Raw genomic sequence first — 22,989 nt, forward strand, 5'->3', positions numbered from 1 at the left:
CGGGTCTCTTGTAAGTCATGTAACATAGTAGAATGATTATCTACGTTAAAGGTTGCGGCACCCGCCGCCATATCTAGGCCATCAAGGTTCACGCTATACAAATGGGCTAGCCAGTACCTGCCAGTACATAAGACCCTATCTGTCAATAATTGCTTTAACTCCCGGTTCATTTGCTCCACAACTGAGTTGCCCTCAGGTCTGTATGGAGACTAAAATTTCAGCGGCACCTCCAAAGACTTCATCGCATCCTTGTACGCCTTCGAGGCGAACGCTGGACCTTGGTCAGAATGGAAGGTGCCACATGTAAGAATTCCCACAAAGACACGCAAATCCCTGATGACATTTCGAGCGTCAGCACTGCGTTGTGGCCATACCCAAATGAAACGTGTGCATGAATCAACTGCAACTAGATGTATTTATAAGCAGTATTTGAAGAAAATGGACTGTAGTGATCAAGATCTACACAGCCGAGAGGCTTATTAGAAATGCATAGCTTTGTTTGTGGTGAACGTGTAACTGTAGAAGGTCTGGTGACAAATGTCACAAGATAGTACATGATTACGGGTCTGTTTATATAAACCACGCCACCAGTAACGTTGCAAGATAGAAACAGTCGCAGACACGCCAGCATGGGCCGAAGCCAAGCCTTCGTGTGCGGCTGTAATCAAGCAAAGTCTGCGGTCCTTGTTGGGAATCAGCCGATCTCCATTATTAATTCTTACATACGGAACCTTGTCGGGACTTTGAAGGGAACCCTTGTGGGTAATTACTGCCCTTCTCAGTAGCAGCAATAGCTGCCAAAATGTCATTATCAATCTGAGTCATGGATCTTGTAACTGCTGCAACTAAACACGTGGCTATTGCTGATTTGGCTGCTTTATCAGCCGGCCTGTTACCGGCAGCGTGTGCTCCCACACGCTGGTGGCCAAGAGTGTGAATCACACGTGTGAGAGGAAGACGTTCTTAAGATCTGCCACTCGAACCCAAAGCATTTTATGCTTAATTACTCAGCCTTTGGAATCAAGATAGTCATTCTGAGACCAAAAGAACAAGTTGTCATTGAAAGACTGAACATACTCATAAGAATCACTTACAATGAGAGTAGTTGCATTAGGATCAGCAAACTCTAGAGCAAGCACCAAAGCGCGCAGCTCGGCCTATTGGGCGGTACAGTCACCTAGCGCCTGCGTATGAGCAACACTGGACTTGAACTCCCCGTTCACTATGGTACCTGCCACAATAGCACAAGACACCGAATAAGCAGGCTTAGACTCGGGGACAGGTTGCGCCGAACCATCGATGTAAATCAGGGATGTGGAATTCCTATAGCCCGACGCCCAGGACATATTGTTTGAGGTCAAGGGCAACAAGTTTTAATGTGTATTTTGTCCTTGGGACAAGTAGGCCCAACGCCCTGCAGCACAAACCCTTTGGCTGCCAGTTTGCAGTACCACATTAAGGATCAGGGAAGGGTACTTCCCGTAGTTTAGTTAATATTTGTGTGCATGTGTTAATGCTGTTCAAACTTGTATTTATGGTTCATTAATTGAAAGTCTTTATTATTAGGGAGAGCACTCTAAGTAAATGTACGTTCTGACTGCACTACTGACAGTGGTTCCAGTATGAAAATGTGTACACGCGGTTTCAAAGTTTAGTAACATGAGGCTATGCATGATGCTCACAGAATGCTCTCTGATTTAGATGCAAATATTTGCAGAAGCTTGAAAGCAAGATTGTTTCTTTGCTTTCAATATAAAATATTCCTAAAAAATGAAAGTAGGGCAATAACATTTTGCTAAACTACTGTAAAATTTCAGGTACCATTTCTTTGCAGCATCATTTAGTAAAATGTGTTGATGCATGCTAGTATTTCCCAAAAATATTCATATTGGAAAATTTGTGTAACCAGTTTCAATAAGATTATGGAAAACAAAAATAAACAAGCCTTGGCAAAGCCAGTAGGTCTGACATTGGTGGTCAGCTTTTTAGTTTTGGCAATACGTGACTTGTTTTGGCATGGCTTTTGTAAAACCTTATTGATGAGAGAGCTGCCGGGCCCTCAACATTATAACAAACATTGGCAAATGCAAAACTTGTTTTTTTGGTCTAAAAGAGCACACACTGCCACATTAGTTACTGGCACTGAACAAAACTACTTTGTGTACCGATATGCTCCTTGTGAAAGAGCAGAATGCTGTCACTCACAGTGAAGCCAGCTGATTCAGAGAGAATTTTAATAAACACAAAAAGTCATGGTTCACGCCAGACCAAATTAGGGGCCCAATTATTAAAGAAAGTCTCCAAAGTGCACCTTTGGTATATGGCTTTTGTGAATTCACAAGAATTTACATTAGTAGGGCAAGAAATTGTACTTCTACAAAATATTTGTGAACTTCATTTTATCATGAGCAAATATGCATGTGTACCTGGATGTTTGGAAGTTCATTTTCCCTCCCAACTACTTTTTTCCCAACTCTGAAAGAAGGTTTACGTATGCCACTCTCAGGAGTAAATTTCCAACATTTCTCAGCATGGGAAAGATTAGAGAAGATTTGTTGAAAACCCTAAAACATGCAATTTAGTATGTTTGCACAGACTCAATAGGGCATTCCAAGCCTGTAACTACTGCTTACCACCATCTTCAGTCCCAGTTTGTGGAGCTGCGAAAACGTGCCAACATAAAATGATTACTAGTATTCAAACACTACTATGGGATATGCCCTGGCATAATCCGAGAGGCTGTATAAGAGCTTGTCTATAATGAGATTGCTGCCATAATTTGTGGCAGCACTACATGACACCAAAGGGACAAGTGGATTTTGTTACATGACAAGTAGATTTATGAAGCAACCTGCCCCATGGACCAGTAGATATTTTAATACCACACCCCTGGTAAATGATCCAATCGTACTCCTCAAGCGATCGCAGTGACCGAGTAGGAGGATGACCAAATTCATACTGCAAAACTCCTGTGTCTGAAGAGAGAAGTCCAAGATAAACGTGACCTCCGGAGACGTCAAAGAAGTAGCCCATTGTATCCAATGGGGATGCAAAGCCTTAGTTTGGTACACTCGCCTTTGTCACTGGTTCAAGTGCAGGACATGGTGTTACCACCAAAATGCGTTTCCCCTGAGCCAGTGCGTGTTCTTCAGGATCACCATCTGCACAGCTGTTAAGACTTTCAACAGTGGAAAACCGCAACTTGGCAAATCGCAACTTGGCAGAAGTGTATAAATGTGATTTGTAAGCAATAGGTACTGTCGCCTTCATTAAATGTTAAGTGAAACCCACTGCGGCTGGCATGATTCGTATCACCAGGTTTGTGTAGTTCGCACGGGTTAACAAGTATTTCGATTCAAGGAGATCAGACTGCAAAGATTGCTGGATAGCTGAGTGTTCCGGAAGCCAGCAGAGTTTTGAAAATGTAGGTTGTATCAAAGCATAAAGCGTCTTGATACGCTGGGCGTATTCGGGAATGTAAGCATGCCCAAAGTTTAAAAATCCCAGCAATGATTGAAGTTTTTTCAAGGTTGTTGGTCGCAAACGTGCGAATTTCCTAAGGAAGTGAGGCGCCAAGCCTCTACCTTCATTATTGAGCTCTTAGCAAAAAAACAACACTGTGTACTCTGCAATGTGTGATTTAGCAAAGTTAAATTTGTACCCGTAGTCCGCAAACAAAATAATTATGCAGTCGACTCGGCAAAGATGCGGCCACAACTTGTCTGTGAGATAAATATCAACGTGCGAGTACGCATCTGTGTCTATGCTGTCTAGTAAAGAAACACGGCGGCGAAAACCCCGGGGCTGTTTTTGTAGCCCACTCCTAATCTCCAAAATTGTTTTTGTTTTCCGCCGGCTGTGAATGCTGTCCATTGACTGCATGCAGGTGACAGATTGTGACTGAAGAAGCCGTTGGAAATGTCTAGGGTCATTTTATATCTTTTACTAACAAGACTGTCTACTAGAGCAAAACTATGGGTATTTTGTACTGCAAAAGTGCGACTGATAGTTCAAATGCCGGTAATCCAAAACTATGCGGTATGACCCATCGGGTTTGGAAACGGTATAAAGAGGGTTATTCATCGGTGACGCACCTCGCAATCACTCCTTGATACTCTAACTGCGTTAGAATCTCAGAAACTGGACCTTTTGCTTCCCGCCGGAGGGGATATTGGGGTTGAGGCTGTGGCATGGATCGCAATGGTATCTCATGGGGTGGAGAATCTTTATCCCAGTCCACATAAGTACGGTACAGAGCCGATGCAAGCACCAACGCCCATTCTTCTGCAAAAGCATCTGAATGCTCCCGGGGGACGTTGCGTGAAAAACTCAGAAGTATCACCTCCTCCCCTTTCCGAGCATTCAAAATAAAAGGTGGGGGCCAATCTGCCTCTGCCAACAAAATGTCATAAGATTATAAATTCTTCCAAAAAATCCCTTTAATAACACTTTGAATGTCACCTTCAATTAGAAGAACTATATCATATAGTCTGTCAGGGGGAGACACTAGAGTGTCAGCTGTTTCAACTATAGCGAAAGTTTCAGTCGCTGTCTCCTCCAGAAATGGACATAGTGCCTGCCGCACTATGGTAACTTCCGCTGCGCTGTCAAACAGTGTCACTGCCCATGTTAAATTCAGGAGCCGGGTTCTCACCGTCTGTGGCATATCTGGCTGTTAAAGCCACAACTTTCTTTTTCTGAAACTGAGGGCGCTGACTAGGAAATTCGTCATATTTTCCCTTTCCTTCAGTCTGCTCACGTCCTTGTGGTGTATTCTGACCTCTGCCGCTATCCTGGCGTTCCCCTACACCGGCTTGTGAGCCTGATTGTTCCTGCAAAGAACGAGGAGAACACTGATCAGGAACCTGAAACCTGTCAGAAGACCTCATTCTCGTGCAGTCGAGCAAATCAGAAGTGTGCTCAGAAGACACGGGTGTTGGTGACGCAGCACACGACCCCTGTATTGTTGCTTTCCCTGTTTTTTAGTTATCCAATTTTTCTTAGAAAAGATTGGATGCTCGTCCTTATCAGACTGAGACTTCTGTTGTGTTTGCCTTTGTGGTGGTATTTTAGCAAAAGGCTTAAGACCCAAACTATTGCGGCCAATGGTTTTATAAGCCTGTGCAATAATTTGTGCCAAATTGCCACCCTACCTGTGCTAGGAACTTGTTTATTATAATGATAGAAGACATCTGGGCTTTGTCAGGGTGACCCCATACCTCCAAGTCTAGATGCAAATGTTTACATCTCTGGACAAGCACAGCTCTTCTCTCTGGAAAGGTTTTCTATAAGTGTCTCTAACCTGCATGCCTGCAATATTAAAAGCACTCGATTTTCAGCAGTGCAGCTGTGCTTTCGTGTTATGTCTAAGTGCGGGGGATTGACCAAAGCAGAGTAACAAGGTACATTGTTTTTCGACCTTGAACATCATGTGCAGATGAAAACCACGGAGTTCAGCAAGGAGCGTGAAAAGCAGACCGTTCTCATGTGAACATGCACAAGCAGAGATTTTGCAAAAACAGTCCTGTAGTAACGTGTGCAACAGCAGCAACATGGCAGCCAAGCTTGTGCTAACCTATGCTAACTTAGCAATGTCCACAGTAAATCCAGCAGCCTAACTACAATATCAATAGTCATGCAGCCTTTATGGCCAGTGATCAGGTCTTTTTTGGCTCCTATGGGAACTGAGGGAAGTACAGTGATTTCTGTAAAGATTTAACAGTGTGGGTAAGAGGCAGAGCAGAATCGAAGACTAATTAAGGACAAAGTAACACATCGCCATTTATGATGAATGCCCTTTTTAAGGTGTTTCACATTTAAATACACGCTGGTCACTAGATTCAAAATGTGAGTCGTATAATTTTAAGCATGTTGAAATGATATCCTTTAGGAAGCTGGCTCTGTGCACGCTATACCTTACTTTGGGATAGTATATACGGAGTCCTGTGAAACCCTAAAGATAGGCAGAGGTAAAAGTAGATAATACCTTACTCTCTATTTGTGGTCGTGTGGACAAGCAGTAAGTGTTTTTCAAAGTGTAGTGCTGAATATTTATTGTACACAGACTGAACTCAGACCAATTTATTTGTCCAAGAATATTTCATTGTATTTATTTCCTAGAACCGAACAAGCTGAATGAAAATTACTTTGTTACAGGTTTGTAAATATTTTGAATACAGATATATTACTGTTGGATTACTTTACAGATTACTTCATGGATTACTTTGTCTACTCCATGTGATACGCCTAGATATCACACTTGGATTATTCCTTGAGGAAGTTAAGTAAAGCAGTTTTTGTATATTTGCAGTTTCTTTGAGTTCCATACAAACCAACTCCACATTTAAAACAATTTTCAAAGAAAAGCAGTCAATACAGGTAAGTACTTGGTTGTGGGAGTTGGGTTTCTGGTGGTAGAACCAGAGTTCCCCCAGGGTCGAAGATTCACACTTGAAGTACCCTCAGTAGCAATAGTGCGGCCGGGTGCAGAGGCCCAATGTTTCCCTAGGCGGAGTAGGGGGTCTCCGGTTGGTGGCTGCTCACGAGCAGGCCACGAGGTTGTAGGAGCAAAGCTCCTGGTGTTATGCTCTGGGCAAAGGGGGGATCCTATTTAGCACGCAAAGTGCACTCACAGCAGCACAGGGGCAGCCGGGTGCAGGGTGCTGGTTTGGCGTCTGGTGCCCTGTTGGTTTCACTGGGGATTCTCTGTTGCAAAAAAGACAGCAGGTTTGGGGACGAAGATCTTCTGGACGTGACCACCAGTTGGAGAGGTATGTTGGGCTGCTGGGACACCGTCGGTTGGGCAACCTAAGGCCGAGGGACGTCTGGTACAAGGGTGTCTTTAGGCAATCTGGTTTTTCTTACAAGCTCCGATCGCAGTCGTGGGGATCCTCTAGAAAGGGACTGCAGGCGTCGATCCGAGACGGGTGAGAGAATACCAGATCTCGGGTCAAGTTACCGGAGACGACACCTCATTGTGTTGGGCCACTCCAACTCGGGCTGTGGGCGTCGGGTGCAGAGTGGTGAAGACTCGCTGATTTGGCAAGAGTCTGTGTGTGAGCGAATCCAGTGCTCACAGCAGACAGTCTTGTTTTTGGATAGCAGGGCAGGTCCTCTGGGTTCTTGGGGGCTGCTGGCTGCAGAACATGCCAGGATTTCGCTGGGGCAGGTTCGAGGTGGGGACAGCCGGTAGGGCTGGTGCCAAGTCAGTGGGCGTCCTCTTCCTTAGTTCAGCACCGCTTCTTTGGTCCTTCTTGTCTCTTGTCTGAGGAGGCATGGTTCAGGGTTGCCCCTAAATACTAAATTTAGGGGCGTTGCAGGTACACTCCGTATTCTGCCACCCTTCAGTGGGGGGGGGGCATATGCCTCTATCTGGTTGGATAGGTCCTGCAAGATGGCAGGGACTAAGTTCTGCTTCCCCCCCTCATTCCCCCCCCCCCCCCCACCACCTGAGGGGTGGGGTTGGCAAAGGTGGGCACACCTCCCTTCCTCACTTGGATTTCCCGCCGATTCTCCCACACAAAGTCTGGGTCCGAACCGGTGGGGGCCAATGCTGGAAACAGCAAATGGCTGGGGTAGCTCACAAAGGCGGCATGCCTTTGAAGCATCCCCTTCCTGGATCCTGCCCATCCCGAGGAGGACGCTTGGCAGCTTGTCCCAGGATGTGCATTGTTTCAGACCCCCAAGAGCAGCAGGCTCTCAACCCAGGGGTCCAGAAAAATTTCTGGTGGTTGCAGCTGGCGAGCAGCCAATCAGCCAGGCCACTAGAGTTAGGTCTTTTTTCAGGGAGCATCCCTAAAATGCCCTCTGAATGCATTTTTGATTTTGTCTCACACTGGCATTAGTGTGGGTTTAATGTGCCCAGGAGTTTGATCGCAAACTTCCCCATTTATAGGTCTCGCGTAGGCAGCGCGCCTGCGTTGCTCTAGGAAATGACCTTTAGAAATCGGTCATCTCCTTTTCAAGTGTACACTCGTGCTTGTGGTGGCATCCACCTTGCGGGAGCGAGCAGCCGCGCACCGACCATCTATTAGCATGGCCGCGCGCTGTTTCTCACTCTACCGCTAGGGGCAAGCTAGCACAAGCACGAGTGCTTTAAAACAGCAGCGGCGCGCCAACCATCCTTTCAGCAGAACTGAACCGCCGAGCACAAGTGAAGATGCTGTTCTTTCAAAATGATCGTTGCACTTAAGGACCGCCTTCACCCTTGTGCGTGACTCTTGAGTTGCCGATTAGTCCCTTGTCAATGTTAATGACAGCAAGACGCTGCTTTAGACCTTGTTCGCAACAGATTGTAGGACATGCCAAGTTCCTGAAATGTCTATGCGGTATGTCAGATGCGAAAACTTCCTACATTTTATTTAACGACTGTAGTTCTTCAGTTATGATGGATGAGGGAACTACAAGAACCAGAATGCAAAGCGGGTTGAGCTGGAAAGCCCGTACTAGGTAAGTATCACAACTCACAAGAGAGAACTGTGTTTGAGAAGGGACATATGATCACCTTTAAATCCTCAATCACCGAAGGCGGTCTCCCCCATCCAGAATGTTTCAGGGACTGCGAGAAGGGTCTCGGAGCACAGACTGGGGCGGTGTGCATATTTAAGTAACCATCTCCTGTAGCACGCCATAAACGCTTGCTGCGCCGGCTGGGTGAAGTACTCTGTCTTCGTGGTGACCTTGCGCCCCTTAAGGTATGTTTACTTCCTGTCCCCTACCCCCAACCCCGGGAGGCGCTGCTTTCATGAATAAATGATGATCTCCCTTCTTGAAACTGTGAAAGGATAAAGCCGCTGCCTGCTGGTCACACCACGTCTTTATTTGCTTTGGTTAGCAGACCCTCCGCCTCCAGATAAAAAAAAAACTAGAATTCGGAGGTTGAACTTTGACATTCAATTTGCACATTCGATAAGCATGGTTTTCGGAAATCTCATTGTCCAGTGCCAATTGCGATGTAGCTGCCTCCGTTCCAGTGACTGCCTTGATATTTCATTTATAATCCTGCTTTTTATATAGGAAACGCACACAAATCAGTGCTTGACTGCAAAGAAAATAACAGGACTGGGCTAACTGGCTAGAGCAATTTAGCATTATTTCAATGTGTCTCCTGAATATTTTATGCCCTTCTTCCCACTTTCTCCCCCGCCCATAAACGGAATATTGAAACCACTCTCTCCCCCGCCAAAAATGGAATAATGAAACTAGAAGTGGCAGCACAGTAGGTAGCCCTGAAAAGGTTAGGCTTGAACACCAGATTAATTTCATGTCATCCAGGACACCGTATTCCAGTCCTGGGCGTGCATCGAACACCAGAACACATTCTAACATTTGTAGTAGTGGTTTACTTTAACGGAAGCATTTGAACTAATCTCAAGTTTAATACTACAATCAGGACACAAATCATAAAAAGTGGGGGGGGGGGACTAATTAATCTGGGCAGTATGCAAGTGACATCATAGCGCATGACATCCCGGCGCGTGAGATCATGCATGGCATCACAAGAAGTGACATCAGATCTTAACAGACGTGTTTAGCAGTTCTATCATGAGTATATTTGAGTGCATTGTGATATTTAGCAAATGTGATTTTGCATCTGCGTTGTGCGCAAAAACGAGACACAGCCCTGACACACAGTTTGGGCCTCCATTTATACTTTTTGTTTAACAAACTCTTCCACGAAGAAATTTGCAAGGAGAAATATGGCAGTAAATCGTTTCTTAATATGTTGCAAATTCTGCATTTAATTCACCTCCTTTCCTGTTAAATGTTTTTGATTTATGGTGAGAGGGGCTCTTATCCCTCATTTTAAATTTCGATGCCATTGGAATCTCTAGCAAGGAAGATGTGTGACTTGGATTTTCTCACCTTTCCCACAGATCACAATGGAGGACTCTCACTTTAATTCCGCCTCGTACTTCTGGCAGGCGGGACACACAGTGCCTGGACAGGTAAGTGTTTCCCACGAGACCTTTTATCTCAGCCTCCCTTAAGACGTCTGTCTCCTTCCTCTGTAGTCTTGCGGTCCATGCAAGCCATTATTCCAAACCATGTTACAATCTGCAAGATTGGGACGTGGGTTTTTTTCTGAACTTTGATGTGAACCATGTCTCACTTGCAGCATATGCCCCTGTACACTATGCAGTGCAGGCAGACGTTTTTTTTTTTTTAAACAGTCCTCCTATCCTCTATGCAGTTTAGAGCCCTGCACCTTCTGCAGCACAGGCCTGTTCTTCCAGAGGACCTGCTGCGTCCTTGTACATTTTCAGGGAAGTTGCCTTTTCCACTTCTGAATACTTAATGTCTCTCCTGCCACGTTGCTGCCTTTCTTCTTTCCATCTCCAATAGCGCCTGGACCCATTATCTTCCCCTTAGCAATGTGGCCTCCTATCCCCTAGGTGTATTGCAGCACCTTGCCATGCCAATCTTTTGCAGTGCAACAATCTCATATCAGTCTGTGACATGCTGTAACTGCCTGTCTCCTTATGTGCAGGGTACCTGCCTCTTTGCTACTTCCCTGTGTAGGCTGTTGACCCTTAGTCTTCCTCACTCTGAGACTGATGACCACCTCCGTCTGAGCTGTGCTGAGGCTGCTGCTTCGCTTCTCTTCACCACTCTCCCCAGCCAGGAGCCTCCTTTCTAAATGATGTGCTCCACCAGTGACCCTGTTTTCCTGCTGTGCCCAAACAGCATTTTCCTTTCCTTGTTTTACCAGCTATCAACCTAGTTAAGCTCCAATCTGGTCTTGTATAATTTACCCCATTTGTTACATGTTAACATCTGCATAACCTAACAGTTTCATTGCAGGGCAGCTTACTGAAACCCAGTAATGCCTCCTCCACCTCCTGCCCAATCCCTCTTCTACACAGCAGCAAGTTGCTTTTCCACTCCTACATGGTTGTAGTGTCCAGTATTGTGTTCATGGGGGGTCTCTACTCATCTGTTCTGCAGAGTAACTGCTTTTAATCTCCTGTGTTTACCTGGTAAGATGGCAACGTCTCCTGTCGCCTCATGCCACATTCTTGGAGGAAGGCCTATCCCCCACATCTCCTGATCAGGGAGGCCCAAGTATTTCCACTTTTTCTCTATTTCAAGCAGTGACCCCCCCCCACCCCCTTTCGGTGTGCTTACCTCCCATTTCACCCTGTACAGGACAGTTTCCACTGTCCTACTCTTGTGAGTTAAGATCTCCTCCCTGACTCTTCCTCTCAGGTCGTCTCCGATTTCCAGACCGAGATTTCAATCACCCAACCTCCAGCCATCTCATCGGTCTCCTGCCTTGCTTTCTTATCACTCTTCATATTCTGCATTTCACTAACTTGTTCACCCAGTGTGTTTTTACTTTTCAGGTTGTAGACCCTGTTGTCATACGAGCCTAACATCCTAATTTCTTAAGTAGTTAGATTAATATACATCTAACCAGTAATCCTCGATTTCTATAACAATTATAGCTTTATTTGCTCCAAATATTCAAGTATAGTAGTAAATACAGTAATCTGAAGACACTTGTATTAGTCAAAATAAAATTTAATGATTTTACCTTGACACTCACTGAAGTTGATAAAAGCTCTGCTTTTTATTGGTCTATGGACGTGTCTGAATCGGACACTGTAGATAAAGAGACTCGGTTTAAATTTTGTGCACAATTCAGTCTTCTATAGCAGAAAGGAAAGCATGTAACATTCCAATTATATACTTTTTGCTAGGATTCATCTACCAGGGAGCTGTATTTACCCTTTTTTATTTTTTATTTCGCTTCATGGAAGAGAAAAGTGAGAGTGAGTTTCCCATTTTCCTGATATCCGAACCATACCAAATATGCAAATCCTTCACAGTTCCTCACATGAAGACAACCCTGGCTGTAGTTGATCCTAGAGGATCATTGGTTACTTTGTTTCTGTTGCGGATCTATAGTTGTGCACAGCCGGTCCCTGCAATTATGCAGGGTAGCAAAATGGGTTCCAAGTTTGAGCCTGAGTGGACTTGTTGTCAATGAAAGCAGTTGAATACTGTTTGACATCTGTATGTTAACAAGATGCTGTCGTTTTTGTGCCCAGATTCTAGCGAACACTTGCCCCCAGACTCCATCTTTTGTGATGTGTATATAAACCTAATCCAAGGCTCAAATTCCTGCTTGCTATTCAAACCGTCAAGAGTAATAGCTTCCACACGCTGTCTTGTTCTCCTCTCCTGTTAGTGCAGCGAAGTGAACATGAATGAAGGGAAAAGATTGCTCAGGGAAGATTTTAAAAATAAAATCCATTTAAAATGTACATTCCACTCAAACAAGCATTCTATACGACTGTAAATCGTCTGATTGTGATTCTTTGCACATTCATATGAATTACACAATTGGATTTTACTGGACTGCTTCATTCAAACACACCGCTAAAAACTTACATCTTTGTTTTCTGTCTCCCCGGAAATTTCACAATGTATCTTTTTTCCTAACATTTTATTCTTACCATGCAGATATTTCAGGACTGGACCAATGCCAGAATCTTGTCTTGGAGGTCCTTCTATCCCCTTGTTTGTTTCTCTCACTGATTTTTGATGTGCCTCACAAACACTCTTCTTCCTACCCACTTCCCTTTACAGTACATCCTGCTGAGATAGGCTGGTACAGCAGGAACCATGAGCTCCCCAGAGCGGATGCTCCTAAGCTACTCCCTTCAGTGCCTCCTTCAAGGAGAGGCTGGGACGGCAGGAAGTCTCAGTTCTACACGGCAAGACTGTCAGCAAAATTTCCTACATGCCTTCCAGCTGGAAGATCCAGGGATGGAAGCGAATGTTAGTATGTTGCTGGTAAATGTTAATGACTGCAAAGGAAAGAATGGGGTTTGCCTACTGGTTTGTTAGGAGTGGGAATCTTTATTCTGGTTGTAGTGGATTTCTGGTGTAGGTGGGTGCTACATGAGTTGTACGTGCTGATTTGAATAGTTTTTGGATTGTTAATTTAACAAAGAATGTGTAATGCATAAAGGTGAGTAGCACACTTCATTGGTGACGAGGAAATATTTGAAGAATTTGAATCTTTTGTGCTTTTTACAGTTTGTTAGTTGTTTGTTGTAACTGGAGTGGTGTAGCTTGAAGAGGACGAGGTTGCATTAATGTTAGTTATATTGGGTGTTGGTCTGTTGACGTAAGAAGATGAAGTTGTAGTGGATATTGATGCATTGTTGGGAGTTGATGCTAGTGTGATTCGTTTTTACAGATGTGTTAATGGGTTCTGTAGGGAAAATCTATACTTCTATACTATCTATACTTTTTCATCTTTGTGAGTTTGAAGCGGAAGGTAGTGTATAGTACTGTAAGGATGATGAGGTAATAAATGCAGTAGTTGGAGTTAAATTAAATTATTTTGGGTTATTTGGCAAAGTGTGGCGGCAGTGTTTGATGTTGCTTGATCAGGATGAGGTTGAAGTGGCCTTGATGAAGTAGATGTTTGTGTATTGGTGTGTTGCTTTGAAAGAAAGAGGCTACAGTAGATGGTGTGGGTTGCAGTAGTATTTGGTGTGTTACATTGTAAGGATTGATTTGTCAGTATGTACTAGTTTGTTAAATCTAGTGGATGTTTTTCTTTGTTGAATGTGGTTGTTACTTAGTGGTTAAGACTGATGTATAGTGTCAATTCTCAGTCCTCTCAGTACAGAATCCTAAGAGGTGGTCTTGGCAATTGGGTACATATTGGGCCGTTATGGGTTTGACTTATAAATGGTAGTTCCTTGTGTCAAAATGTACGACATTTTTCTCCCGTTGTAGAACAGCAAAAAAGTAGTGGATTAATAGCAAGCTGGATCTGGGGCAGAAATGCTGCTTAAATAGCAGCGGCAAATGGCTGAATGTGCATATACAAACACTGTAGCTTTCGTTCAGAGCTTTGGAGAAGAAATGGTTCTGTGGCATCATTCAAGTTATGGACCAAGAGTGTAGTGCCCCAGGAATGTAGTTGTCTTGTCACAGAAGATGTCCACTAGAAGGTTCACATTGTACTTAAGTAGCAACCAAATTAAAATATAAAACAATCTCATAAAAATGACGTGTATGCATCTAAGAAAAATCTTGAAGTTCTGCATAGCAATGAGACTTGTGACAGCGAAGGTAATATAATGTTGAAGTTCCTGTCAAGTGGCTTATTATATTTAGATTTTTTTTTATTGCATTTCCTAAATCTGAATAATGGAACAAATTGTAGACCGTTTGAACCAGATAGGATATGTGCATTGTGTCCAAACCAGCAGGCACCTATCCCTTAGCAAGAAGAAAATAGCTAGTTTAGAACTGTACCTAAACTACTTGCACCTCTGACCAAGCCTGCACAGTAGGTAATTCCTCTGTGCATTAGTTTGATGCTAAGAACATGCACGGACCAAAGCTTCTTCCCTTTCACATAGTTACCCCCAGTGAAAGTGGCTTCCTCTCTCTTTTTTTTTCTTTAACATTCAACCCACAATGCTCTCGGATAAGTCACCAGAAAATAAATACATTTCAATCACAAAGACTCCATTCCTTAGAGTAGTCTTCTAGTGTCTGGTAACATCACGTGCTTTTGGTGGATTATTTTGACTCTTTAGTGATCTACTGACTTGGTGTTCGATGCTTAGGTAGTGTCCTATAATCTTCTGTCCAAGTTTTCTCTTAAACATGAAAAAAAAAGTTAATCCTTCTTGTTAGATACACTGCTATAAGGCAGAATGTTTCTAATTCTGCTAAAGAAAATAAAAATGTACCTCTCCTTTAGTGCGTTGAGTATGGCTGCACACAGTGACAAAAAAGTGGGAGGGGTTAGTCTTTAACATGCAACTCATGCTTATATCAGTAAGAAGGATCCTCCAGGAAATGCTTCATTTGAGTTGTACTAAAATGGAGCGATTAGACTGGTTGACTTGATGCTTTTGTAGGTGAGAAAGTGAGGACAATGCACCTGATTCAGTGATCTACTGAGCTGCCTGTATTGCAAGCATGACCCTGATCACTGATAAAACGTTGGAGGGCTCTGATGAAATTCTCAAATTGCAGAACTACCATACACTACCACGAGTCTAACCAGGTGGGCTTTCTTGTGATTCCCTGACCATGATGTTTTTCGGATAGTAGCCTTGCTACGTAATCAGTCACCAACAGACTCTACATACTTAGAGTATGTTCACATCCTTAATCTGGACTTGTCTAATGTTCAAATTATAAAGAGTCTGAGTGCTCACAATCTAACCTACAAGAGGAGTTCATAACACAATGTATACAAGAAAAAACTTGCAAACAAATTATTGGGGCGGGGGTCAGTGGTGTGTAACCAGTAGATGTTGAAACGGGTCCTAAAGGTTTAGACTTCTATGAATGTTTTTCTCTTATTCTGGTGGTCTGGCTGCAGGGTCTTCCCGTGGTATGGCTGGTAATAACAACTTGTGCTACAGGACAGTGAAAAATTGTGTTACATCTGTGATGTTGTGAATCTAGTTTGCTTCTTCATGCTTACCATCTTTTATGTCTGTCTTTGTTTCATCAGATCGAGAACTCTATGTTCCTCAACAAGGTGAAGGATCAACTGATGCAGGAGAAAGGCTGTGGTTTGGGGCCATCCCATTACCCTGCCCTCCTCACGGTGCCAACCTCTGTCTCCCTGCCCACCTCTGTGTCGCTACCAGCAGGCATCACCATGGAAACGCAGGATAGCAAGGAGCATCTGACCCCACACAGTCAGGCCTCTGTGACCCAGAACATCACAGTGGTGCCTGTGCAGTCTGCAGGCCTTATGACAGCAGGTGAGCTTGAGGTGAACCCTCTATTAACTCATTGGTCTATCTTCTGGAATAGTGTTTTGGGGCATTGTTTGTTTTCTGTGCTCGCTCGATCACATGCATCCCTTTGGGCCCTTCTTTAGTCTGTGAAGTCCTCCCTGATACTATAGTGTGTTTTGCAGGCAGTGCTCTGTAGACCTCCCATCTCTTTCAGTTTGTTATGCTCGCTGGGGATGGGCGAGTTCAAACAAACATCAGTGGCCTTTGAATGAGACTGAAAAAGCCGAGATCAGAGATGGAGATGGATTTTTCTTTGAACACTTTTTAACTATAATCCTGAAGCTACCAGTAGTCTGTTATAGTCTGGTGCCCAGTCAGTTGTTGCTTTTACACTGCTTTGGTGGTATAATGTGATGTATGGCAGGCATCTGAATAATTCACAAGCACGCACAAGGTTTAGGACCGCTGTGTGCCCCAAGTTGGACATCACGACTTGCACCTAGATAAAGGTGTCCATCTTTAGCCTGTGCCTCCTGTTACCTGAATAGATCATAGCTGAGCGCAGGTCCCTCTTGGAATGTTAAAAGCTCAGTATTCTACTGAGTGGGGATTGAGGCTGGAACCAAACAAACTCTACCCCTTTTACTACCCTTCGCTTGGACTTCAGACATGGGATGTAGTAGTGAAATGACTGTCTAGTCCTGACAAACTGGTATTTGTTGTCATTGGTTTACTGCCAGAGTAATTCCGCCTTCTAAACCATGCTGCCCAGGGCTATTTTGCAGGCAGCACCTTCACCTTGCATGTCTTGTTAGAAATGCTTGCAGGTGGGCGTTTTGCTGGTAAAGAATTGAAGTGGGAAGGCATTGTAGGCTCATACTTGGCACAGTATGGATTGCGGTCGCCAACTGTCTACTCAAGGGGACTTTGTTCATGTTTTAAAGAAATTATTTTAGATCCTGAACATTAACTAAAAGATACAGACATGTGAGAGATTTCTGTAGCCCAGTTTCAGACATCAAAATCTTACAATACTGACTCGTATGTTCCCCTCTCTTCAGCTGGCCTGGTTATCACCTCCCCGTCAGGCTCCATGATCACCACCTCTTCCGGAGGGCACACCTTCCCGATTTCTGCTCCTCCCGCTATGATCATCTCAGCACTTCAGAGCTCCCAGGCCCTGCAGGTGGTGCCCGACCTCTCCAAGCTGAAAGATGGCAGCGGGCTTCCCAAGACCAGCAGAGGGCGCAAGAAGAAGCGGCTGCCTGACCCTAATTTGCCTGATCTCCATGACCCCTATGACCTTTCGAACGAGGATGATGATGAGCACCACAAGGACGGAAAAACCTACAGGTACACAGCATCAGCAACTTAATTTTTTTTCTTGCTCCTTTGTTATACAGCCCGTCATTGCATTCATATCTCCTACCCCATTCATCTTCCTTGCACTATACTCTCAATTTGGGCTCCTTTAATCTACCTTTCTTTGACCTTTTTAGGTCGAGCATTCGAGACCTCTTGTATATACTTATATATACTTATGTGTATGTTCTTTGTGGGCTCTGGACATGAGCCCTAGGACTTGTCTGCTTCCAATTAGGGACTTATTTTCTGTTCAACTGCCTCTATTTAACTGTCTTGATAGGAAATGACCAGCAGAGCTCAGTAAAATACCAGAATCACTTTAGCATTCTCTAGATTGCAGTCCATAGAAATTGTTTTTCATGAGCACCCGTAGACAATATATTTTTTCAGATCATGCATTTTCAGTGACATGAGCACCGAAAGCCCTGATTTTATATTAAAAACAAAGCTTTGCACTATACCATTTCCCACTGAAAGGCAATATTTCTCTCCATGTGTTCCCATACCTGGTGTGTCACGCTGTTTGGTGTTTACTTTCCCTCCATGTTCAAGCACAGTAGATGTTTCAGCACCCAGGCTAATGTGCTGCATAGCTAAATACATATAAGTTCCCAAAGGCGAGACCGATTGCATTGCAAAGGCTTGTTTCTTCTGTAATGACCAGCTGCTGAGTTTTATAGGTCATTCAGGTGTATTGGGATAGCTAGCTTGAAGGGGCTTGTGCCCCGAAACAGGCAGTTAGTAGATTCCTTTGATCAATAGACGGTCTTTCTTTTCAGCCCAACAGTGTTCTGGGCTCTAGGTAGGTGCAAATAGAGAGCTATTAGAAGTATATGAGCGGAGTCGAGCGATTTTGGAGAAAGTTCTTATCTAATGAACGATAATAACATTAGACTTTGCTGTTGTGGTTTACAAGCTGGATGGTAGGGTGCTATGTCTGTAATCATAGTTAGGAAATTTAGTGGGAGAAGTTGCTGGCATTTTCGATAATCGGCACTCAGTGTCCGTGTCTGGGTGTTGAAGATTGGGAGATGGGTGTGTCATTGCAGGGATCCTTGGCATGTCGAGCTCTAAGGAGGCACGTCGGACGTTATGTGCTGCTAGTAGTAGCTTTCAGACAAAAGAAAATAGTATGCATTTTGCCATCAAGATCTTTATTTCTGCTTGGCAATCTCACAAAGTTTCGAAAAACGCCCTTCTCCGTAGTAACATTTAATAAAATGTTCTGTCTGATTCCTAAATTCAACCAAATACAGGGCTATCTTGCTGGCAAATAAAAGAGAACTAGCTGGACTTTGAACAGGGCTTGCAAGAAGTTATAGCTCTGAAAGACACTAAAATAATTCCTGAGAAAGGTAAAGCATAAATACCTTATCAGTTCTTTTGATTCTGTCCTCTTGGAAATAAGCAAAAACATTCACATGCAGGTCAGAGCAACTCAGCACTGCAACCTTGAGGATGTTGTTACGCCTCGTCTGTCAACTTGCTTAGAGAACAGAATTTAACAGAGCACAAGCTCCACAGTACCCATGATGTTGTAACAACACATTTGACTATGGTATTGGCGGTCCCCAGCTTATGAAGGAGGGCTGTCATTTGGTGTTTGATCATGGAAAACCCTGTGGTTGCAGTTGTATGAATTACATTTCTTATGGATTTAAGATGACCCTGACCCAGGAACTAACCCTGGTGGACTGTCAGATATGTGCTCTAGAAAATGAAGTGCTTTCAGGCACGATAGAGCAACACTTTTAATGGCGGCCAAACACCTGCTGGTACACCTAAAATGCCTAGATTACAAGGAGTATGTAACTAGTCTGAAGGCAACAGTGTGGGGTGGGTTGACCCAGCTCAAATACCAATATGTGCCATCTGAACACAATGGGGCCTGGTTGCTAATGCCCAATCTGAAATAGATCAAACATTTGCTACTTACTATCTAGAACTGTACGACAATCCCATGGAACTAACAGACTAGAATCACTCAAAACAAAATTCTTAGATCAAACCTCAATACCCAAACTCTTCAAACCAGACACAAATTGTAAACATTGCTTTGGAGGCGCAAGATAGCAAAAATGCTTTTGATTAACCCGCATGGGGTTAATCACCAGGACTGAATTGGCTGCTCCCTGAATTCAGTGCCACATACAAGGCGACGTTGGGCACTAAACTGCATAATATATATGTGGCAGCTATACCTGGGTGTTGCCGAAGTCCACCAGGAATTATTGTACTTTCCAAGCTGGGCTAGGATCCACTGGATGGTAAATCTTTCGATCGTTGTCATTGCTAAATACCGAATCAAAAGTACTAGGTAGGGCCATCAGTAATTCTTTGCCCCAACTCTAAAAACATTATCACCACGATCAATGTGCTTTCGTCCTGGGCTGGAACACACGTCCACTTGCTCATGTTGTTCCATGTTATGGACTTTGCACGTTCAATGAAATGATCTCTGGGTGTAGCCTCATTAGATATAGAAAATGCATTTGGCACTTTGTCTCTCTCTATCTGTTTAGGTAACTGGCAAATATGGGAATAACCAGACACATTGAAATGAACAGTTACTATACACGCAACCGCTAGTTAGGCTTTGCACTGGTCAAGGGTTTTCTAGTAGGTGGCAAACCCGAAGGGGAACGAGGCAGGGATGCCCCCTTTCACCCATGTCTTTTGTGTTGGCTTTTGAACCATTGCTATGTCGGTTATAGACACATGATCGTAACTGGGGCATTGATCTTCTTAGACTACATGTAGCAGCTCTATACACTAATGATGCCTTACTGTTTTTAAGGAATCCTGATGACCACACAAGCTCTATTGCATTGATCTCCCAGATTTTGGAGCAGTGTTTAGTTTCTGGATTACCTTGGGCAAGTCCTGTCTATTTCCCCCCAGACCACTGTACCCTACAGAAAGAGTGCCGAACACTGCGAGGATAGTATGATGGGAACCTAGCCCTTTCAAATATTTGGGGGTTTAGATTTGCCATAATGATTATTAGTTTAGGGGAGGCATCCTAGAAAAGGCTGTTTGAGCTGTAAAGGCAGGTGATGACCTTTTCAACTAGGTTCCTGCAAGTGGGTAGGGTAGCAATAGCCAAAATGATCATCCTCGCCTGATTAGTATATTTTTCCTATGCAATGCTTCTGGTACTCAAGCGATCCTTCTTCCAAGAATTACGCACCATAATATCAAACGTAATATGGGGTAACCATGGAAAAAGTCTTTCAGTAGAGATCATGAGACTTTTGGATAAAGGAGGCTGGGGTTGGGGGTACCTAACCTGCAAACCTACAATGCGTTGGCAAAACTGACATGGTTATCCAGATGGTTGAATATAAAGATCGATTCTGGGGCGATGGACCCAACAAGATATAAGGGAGATAGATTTACTAAGGGTAGTAATGGTGAAGACTACTATAAACAATACACACCAGAGATTAATATGCATGTTGAAACATGTTGGCTGACTTAATAGACATGGGTGGCAATTGCTTCCTTGTACACACCAAATCTACCCCTGTGGCCCATGCCTTAATTTGCTAATGTGCTGAAGCCTAGAGCACACATGTCTGGGATCAAGTCGGGTTTCTAAAGGTAGGAGATCTATATAACAATGATATATTGTATATGATGAGTATAGACAATTTTTTAAAATTTTCGAAAACCTTTATTGAGGAAAATCATGGCAGACACAAAACACCGTGCCATACTGCAGCTCAAATTGACAAAATACACATCAGGTCAAGCGTGTAGTAACAGGTAGATTACATCTTGCAGCAAATAAAGAAAACATGAAAGTTGAAATCACAGCTCCACTACACCGGGGTCCCTCCCCCCGCCCCCCCCACACACGCAAAATAACAACATCAGTGGGGTACTAAAAAAGCGGGGGCGCATATGGAAAGGGAGAGAGCAGTCACTGACCAGTGACGGCGGCTGCCGCGGACACAGGGCCAGTGGGGAGCACGGGAGAGGCAGCGCCACTGGGATGGGAAAGGAGATGGGTAACCAGAGGGCACCAAATGTCAACAGGTCGCGACCTGGCAGGCATTAACTCCCAGAACTCTGATCGGAGAATCTGGCACCGAGAGGCATCCTCCAACCAACTCTCTGCTTTGGGGGCAGGCCGACGACCCCAACACATGGCCTCCCTGCGCCTAGCAAGGACCAGCAGCATTGAGGACTAGCAGCATTGAGATCAGACGTCTAGAAGCATCAGGACAGTATGTAATGAAGCCGAGAAGGCACAGGGGTGGGTCTGGATGCACTGCAGCGCCGGTGATGTCAGAGATGGTGGAACACACCACCCGCCAGAACTCAGACCATAGGGCATAGCCACGCTAAATGGGCAAAGTCCGCGGCAGGAGCAGCACAACGCACACAATTGTCCCGAGGAATTAGCCCGAACCTGTGGTGCTGCACTGGGGTGTGGTACAGCCTGTGCAAATACTTGAAATGGATCAGACGGAGCCGGTAGTTCGGTGACCGCTTTTTCGTCTGATTACAGCAATATAGCCAGTCAGCCTGCGAAATGTCGATACCGAGATCCTCACCCCATGCCTCCAGCGCACGATCCGAGGAAACTGGGGCGGACACTAGGGTGAGAGCGTATAGTTTGGTGACTAATTTGTGCGGCGACGCGAAAGTATATATGAAATCCAGAGCCGGCATGGTGGGTGAGGGCTGAGGGAATGTGGTGTGCAGTTTCCGGCAAGTGGCACGCAGCTGATAGAATAAAAGCATGTCCAGCGGGCCTGAGGAATCCGGAAGAGAGTAGAAGGTGTTCTCGGAGTATAGATCAGCCACCATCCTCAAACCCAACCGCGACGCATGTCTAGACATGCTGGAAGACTGAAGTGAGGGGAAATCTGGGTGGTTCACTATTGGCACAGAGTTGGCAAAGAGTCGAGGGATGCTGCAAAGCCGACGCAGGCCAGACCAGGCCCATCGCAGCGTCTCAACCGCGCCGACCTCCGCCCGTGGGCGCACCGCAGGCACAAACTAAGCCGTGGACAAAGGCCAGGGAGAAGCTACATCCTTCTTGACTGCGACGGGAGGCTGATATGGGGTAGGGTGAATCCAAAAAGGCAGGAAGCTGGCCTGGGCACACAAAGCATAGATCCTGAAGTCAGGCGCACCCATCCCACTGGCAGACATTGGGAGAGTAAGGATATCATAAGCTACTCTTGGCTGTTTACCCGCCCAAACGAGCGAAATGATTAGGGAGCGTAAATTGCGAAAGAAATGAGAAGTGAGAGGGTTAGGGATGTTTAAAAACAGATAGTGAAATTTAGGAAGAACCACCATTTTGGCCCGCCAAAGATAGCCGAAGTCGGCTCCGCGATGGAATCCTGCCAGTCTACCGCACACCCGAAGTTAGACCTCCACAGTTCATCCAGATCCCTACTCAGCCAGATGCCCAAATAGTGCGTGGGGCCTGAAGCCCACACAAAGGGAAAGTCAGGTGGGAATGGCACGGTGCCTGTTTTCAGAAAACAGGTATTCCCAAGCAACAGGAACATCATTTTTAGGGCTCGGCTGAACGCGCGGAAGCGCGTCTCCGCCGAAGCTCTTTTGTCGGCGTGTGAGTTTCCCAGGAGACAATCCTGGCCGCGCGCATCGCCTTGGAGGCGATTTCAAACTGACACGCGCACGTGAACGAGCGCTGCGGCCAGGCGCTGTCTCCTGGGAAGCACACACACATGCGCATACACACACACACAAGCGCCCACGCACATACATACAGAGACACCCACCCCCCCTCCGCAGACATACACACGCGCGCGCACACACGAGTGTACTCCCCCGCCGTCACACACACACCCCCCCTCTCCCCCGCCGTCACACACATGCATACACACACAGGCACACACACAACGAG

The 22,989-nt window shown here is 44.9% G+C and overlaps 1 protein-coding gene across 1 annotated transcript in view; it reads left to right on the forward strand.

Annotated features, from left to right (window-relative positions):
- Window positions 1-22,989, forward strand: part of ZNF384 (zinc finger protein 384) — a 217,840-nt gene that overhangs the window by 40,086 nt on the left and 154,765 nt on the right. Inside the window, exons 2-4 of the mRNA XM_078651541.1 lie at window positions 9,876-9,947; window positions 15,503-15,758; window positions 16,796-17,087. Of these exons, the coding sequence (XP_078507667.1) occupies window positions 9,882-9,947; window positions 15,503-15,758; window positions 16,796-17,087 (614 nt within the window). The 5' untranslated portion in view covers window positions 9,876-9,881. The remainder of the gene's footprint in view (window positions 1-9,875; window positions 9,948-15,502; window positions 15,759-16,795; window positions 17,088-22,989) is intronic.

Source organism: Lissotriton helveticus, chromosome 7 (genome assembly GCF_964261635.1).
Source record: "Lissotriton helveticus chromosome 7, aLisHel1.1, whole genome shotgun sequence".
In the NCBI taxonomy this organism is placed as follows: Eukaryota; Metazoa; Chordata; class Amphibia; order Caudata; family Salamandridae; genus Lissotriton; species Lissotriton helveticus.